The sequence below is a fragment of the Lactuca saligna genome, chromosome 4, assembly GCF_052625555.1.
Source record: "Lactuca saligna cultivar CGN05327 chromosome 4, ASM5262555v1, whole genome shotgun sequence".
In the NCBI taxonomy this organism is placed as follows: Eukaryota; Viridiplantae; Streptophyta; class Magnoliopsida; order Asterales; family Asteraceae; genus Lactuca; species Lactuca saligna.
The window spans coordinates 84,570,961-84,577,082 of NC_136420.1; the positions used below are offsets into that span (position 1 = coordinate 84,570,961).

A 6,122-nucleotide genomic window follows, 5' to 3' on the forward strand; every position below is an offset into this window, starting at 1 on the left:
CAGAGACACACTTGTTCATGTAGTGCTCAACTATGATTCAGATTCCTTACACACTTCACATGTGGTGGGGCAAAATTCCAATTATTTTCAACTCTATTAAAACATGGTTTCAAATGGACAACAACAGTGCCATCCCCCCCCCCCCCCCCAAAAAAAAAATGAAGCTTATGTCGTGCTCATGGACACAACATGGGTTATTTGAAAATACTTTAACAATGTCATGAGGAAGAGTCATGATTTCCCGAGTGAGGTGGAACTCTTGGTTTCCAGTTCGATGCATTCACTTGATTTCCCGAGTGAGGTGGAACTCTTGCAGGTTCTTGAATGCATTCACTTGTATTTCCATGTACTCTTTGTTTATGTCTTGACTTAGACTTACTACTCTTGTTTGCCCCTTTAGTGGTAGGAGTGAGAAAATGGAGTAGAAAAACCAGGATCGAGTACATATAATTGTTCGGTTTCGGTTTTTTGGTTCAAAAGTATTTGGTTTCCTTCCGGTTCTTGTTAGGTTTGAGCGAATGGATTTCAAAATTTGAAACGGACCGGATCCAAAACCGAGTACTTATCCCATAGTTATATCGTGTCGAGTTTCTTCGCCTCCTTGGTTATTCATCTAGGTTATCATATTGCAAGTCACACATTAACACATGTCTTGTATCTTGTAAAGCTATGCTTAATGGGTTTACAATAATGGAGATATGGCTTTTGTTGTTTTGGTTCTTTGAATCCATGACAATGAAGGATGTTTTTATTCATAGACTACTATTGTAAACGGGTACACCAAGAAAGCATGACACGAAATTGCAATTTAGTTTTTTCAAAGGAGTTTAACCTATTTGTACATTATATGAAACCTAATAAAGCCACATAAGTTAGTGCTCTTTTTTTGCTTGGAGGGTTGTTACAAGCAAAGACATAGGTATATCATCAAGAACCAGAATCAAATAAGTTCTTTCATTGGTACATCACTGATATCTTTCACAATATGCGACAAAAGTATTTGGAAACTTAATTAGTAAAAAAGGAAATATGTACATGGAATGCAATGATGGATACTTTAATTGAGCTTCACATGGAGATTGAAGGGTGTCTTCCAAATTAGCCATATTAATCTTTGATAACAAATGCTAGAAGTAAATTAGAGTAAAGAAAAAAAAGAATATAATCAACCCACAAATGGCATTCAACTCTTATAGTAAGAAAAGTCACAAGAAAGTAAAGATGAACTCATGAAAGAAACATGGTTGCCATAATAGGAAAAAAGCATGGAGTCAATCAAGAAAGAAACAATAAAGCAGACAGATTAAGAAATCACTCACTTCGTTCCAAAATAAATGAGCTTTTTCCCTTGGTAAATTAACAAAGGCAAAAAAAAGCTCATTTAATTTGATACAAAAGGAGTAATGGTGATTCATGTTGATTAACCTCCATTTCCACCATATTTCTTCTCAAAAAGAAAAAGATTATTGTATGCGTCATCTTTTGCTCTGTTCACTGCAATCACCTTCTTCAACTTGTATTTTCCCCTTCCAATCAACTCATTATCTATGTAAACTTCAATTTCCCCTGTTTTACTCCACAAATCTTTCTCTTGTGCTTTCACCCCCATCTTCTGACAAGCTTCATTGAATTTTGCTACAGGATGCAGCTTCAAGTTTTCCGGCTTGATTAGGGGTTGTAACAACCGCTCCACCACCCGAAAAAAACCCCAAGATTTGAGTTTACACCACCATCACTATCACCATTCATAATGACAATATATATATATATATATATATATATATATATATATATATATTCTACAACTTCTAACCCATCATGAGAAGGGGACCTAAGAATTGAAACCAAGAAATTTTGATGGATTCAATTGCAAGTAATTAATTACCTCCCATGTAGAATCTATTGACGAGTCTGTATCGATGAAGATGGCACCGATTAGTGACTCCAAAAGATCAGCAAGCACTTTGGGTGGATCAATCATACCATGTGAATGCGATGGGTATTGTTCGATCCCTTCCATGAATTCTTGGATCTGATCACTCTCAAAAAAAACTATCAGAATCGAATCACTCAAATTTGTAATTAAGAACATTGGAACAAAAAACTAAAAAGTGATATAAGATTATTCGATCAAATTTGTGATCATTCATCTCTAATAACGAAAAACATCATTAACGATTAGTTGGAGAAGTAGTCATGAACATATCGTGCGATTGAGATCTATTTAGCAGATAAATCATGGAGCAGAAATTGAAAACGAAAATTACCTGTCGATGAAGAAGAGGTTTCCGGTGGCGAAGAAACTTATGCAAATTGTATTTCAACGCCGCCCTCGCTAGCGCCTCCGTGTCAACATTGGCGGCACATAACCGAGTCAACTCACCAGGAGCCATATCAGCATACGATAAATAATGTAGCTTAGCAATTAAATGATTCAAAACTGCCTCGCCTAAATACTCGAGTCGCTCGTAAGATTTGCAGTCATCGGCTTTGTAAGAACCAAGAGTGAAAGCCTCCTTCAGTAACTCCTTGTTTCCAAAACTGTATCCCATCACTTCCTCAACCTCGGCCAAACTAGGCGGCGGCACATGTGAAGATTCTGACTCCTTCATAGATTCTGAATCAGGTTCTTTCAGAACTTGCTCTACCAAATCATGGTTTTTCAGTGAAACGACAATATCTTGATCTTCTTCCATGGCTTACGGGTTTCTGAATCACTTTTTTTTATAGGATTCGAGGAATATGATTTCGGAGACGAAATCAAGAGAGAGAACTTTTGGAGAGAGGTTTTCTTTCTTTCTTGTTGCAGATGATTTGGTTATGGACGAAATTTTGAGGTTTGACTGTGTAACTTGCGAGAGACGTGACGGTGACTCTTTCGATAAAATCATGAGAAATATTTATAAGGATATCAATTTTTATCGACATGACTTTGTTTCAAGTCTTTTTTTAATAATAATAATTACAACAAATATTGTTAATAGGTAATCAATTTGTGTATTTATGGTATAGATCGTGAGATACATTAAAATCCAGGATATTGTCATGTTTACCTATCTTTTATTTTTTTATTTTTTTAAAAAAAAAATACATTTTATACAAATATTATATTCATTTTCGAGGAAACTAAAATCATGAATTTTAATATATTTATTTTTACAATTTTTTAGTACACACACACACACACACACACACATATATATATATATATATATATATATATATATATATATATATATATATATATATATATATATATATATATATATATATAGACACACACTTTAAGCTTACACCCTATACCACATCCATAATGTAGTGTTTACTGGATGCAGTTCAGGCTCCTTTTAAGTTTTACCTTTCCCTCACATACACCGCCCAACCTAAAAACAAAAATTAGGTAAGGTCAGATCAATATAATTTTTAAGTTCACTAAAATCCCATTAATAGAGATCTCATGACATAAACAACTTTTCAATAAATATTATCAAATGATCAATCTAATTATGCCTTACTATTTTTTTTCTCGATTTAATGACCGTTTGTCCAAAATAAACTACCTTTTATGAAATTGCTTTAAGATAGTTTTTAACAAATGTATAGAGTTTTTTTTTAATATTTTAAAAATAACTTGAAGTTTTTATTATATATATTATTTTTTTTAACATCTTCCGTCCACTTATTTGGTTAAAAGACATTTATCTGTCAACTCTAGATATTGATACGTATAACTCTTTAGTATATTCTTTTTTTTTTTTCTTTTAGTTATATTTTTAAATATCCATTTATGTCATTTTATATTGCAATCCAGTTTATGAATTATTTTTTACCAAATATTATTAATCTACAAACTAACTTATCAACTTATGAAAAATTAGCTTTTCCGCTAGTTTTCCAAACAAACCCTTAGTGACAAAATCGAATCCGCAAATAATTCGCATATCTCACTAAACTCGTAAAATAACTCTTATTAATATTTCTCCAAGCTTTAACCTTATTTTCTTTGTAACAACCTCTCTGCAACTACCCTCGATTCTTCACATACATTATTCATGTCATGCTTAACTAAAATGAATTTTCTAATATGTACCCTAAGGGTAGGAGTGACCGTAGTGCGGTTCGATGCGGTTATTGGTTAAAACCTCACAAATAACTGAAATGCAGTTAATCCATTTTCAAAACTGCTTGGTGCGGTTAGGCGGTTATTTTTGCGGTGCATTTTTTTGTGTTTCGGTTATTAACCACATGCATTTGATGCAGTTATTTTGTGTGGTTTTTAACCACACTTTAGAGTTAAAATATTTTTAAGAGTTTAAACATATAAAAGTTAAACATAAGAAAAGTTAAACATAAGAAAAAAATCAACAATTTTGACTTTTAGAATTTTATCATACTTTCATTAATGAGGTCTTATTTTTAATATTTAATATGTCATTAATAATTAATAAAAAAAATGTACATAACATATGCGGTGTCGTGCAGTTTTTTATGGTTTTTGAAAACTAATAACCGCACCGCAACGTAAATTTGCGGTTATTGAAAAAACATAAAACCTCACCATCGGCTTTTATTGTGGTTGCAGTTTTTGTGGTTAATTTTAATTACGGTTTGGTTTTGGCTCACTCCTATCTAATGGCACATATAAGAACCATTAATTGAAGTATTAATTATAAGGAACATTACCATAATTAAATATAATAAATATTAAATATAAATAATAATTTTACAATTAATGTATTTTACATTTAACTATGATAATATTACAAAATAATTAAGGTTTATCATATTTAATTATAATATATTTCTTATAATTAATACACGTACTTCAATCAATTAATGATTCTTATATGTGCCCTAAGGGCACATACTAGAATATTCCTAACTAAACACCAAATCATTAATAATCCACAAATTACCTCTTTTTACGAAGTCCTGTTTCGTTGTATTTTATGAGTGGTCAAAATTTCAACAAAATGAATCACTCTTTCATAAAATATATCAATGGTGTATACATTGTTCAAAAATAGTATTTACTATAATAACAACTATGAAAACTACTAACTAACACATTTTCGAACTTTTTACTTTTATACACCTAGTCCTTCCTTAAGTGGTTCGACAAGTTCGAGGTTAATCGTCAACTATGCAAATCTATGTTTATTGCTGATCATATTGATTCCATAAAAATATGTTGGAGAAATTTTAGGCGTTGCAAAAATTAATGTTGTTATATATGTATATATGAATCTCATTTGCACATTATGTTCTTAAAATGCATTGTGTGGGTCATCGTTAAGCATCTAAACACCAGATGTTATCGTCAAAGTCATGTCAAAGTCTAGCACCTCTACCTCTCTTGGGTGATACCAGAGACACATATACTACTCCACGTTAGTCGTTACAATCTTTTTCTACGATATTACATTTTTGCTTTGTGAAAGAAAATTGTCTTCGGCTTTGTTTGGAAAAAACTATCAAGTTCACTACTTGTACACAATATATATATATATATATATATATATATACATATATATATATATATGTATGTATGTATGTATGTATATATATATATATATATATATATATATGTATGTATATATATATATATATATATATATATATATATATATATATATATATATATATATAGACACAAACACTTTAAACTTGCACCCTATACCACACCCATAATGTAGTGTTTACTGGATGCAGTTTAGGCTCCTTTTAAGTTTTACCTTTCCCTCACATACACCGTCCAACCTAAAAACAAAAATTAGGTAAGGTTAGATCAATATAATTTTTAAGTTCACTAAAATCCCATTAATAGAGATCTCATGACATAAACAACTTTTCAATAAATATTATCAAATGATCAATCTGATTATGCCTTACTATTTTTTTTTTTCGATTTAATAACCGTTTTGTCCGAAATAAACTACCTTTTCAGAAATTGCTTTAAGATAGTTTTTAACAAATATATGGAGTTTTTTTTTTAATATTTTAAAAATAACTTGAAGTTTTTATTATATATATTATTTTTTTTAACATCTTCCGTCCACTTATTTGGTTAAAAGACATTTATCTGTCAACTCTAGATATTGATATGTATAACTCTTTAGTAT

At 30.8% G+C, this 6,122-nt stretch overlaps 1 protein-coding gene across 1 annotated transcript; it reads right to left on the reverse strand.

Annotated features, from left to right (window-relative positions):
- Positions 1 to 1,420: 1,420 nt before the first annotated feature.
- Positions 1,421 to 2,615, reverse strand: LOC145039837 (ribonuclease 3-like protein 3). Its single transcript, XM_078987842.1, has 3 exons — positions 2,268 to 2,615; positions 1,879 to 2,032; positions 1,421 to 1,689 (listed from the first exon to the last, which is right to left on the reverse strand). The coding sequence occupies exons 1-3, from the start codon at positions 2,610 to 2,612 to the stop codon at positions 1,421 to 1,423; spliced, it is 768 nt and encodes a 255-aa protein (XP_078843968.1). The 5' UTR covers positions 2,613 to 2,615.
- Between the last annotated feature and the right edge of the window lie 3,507 nt (positions 2,616 to 6,122).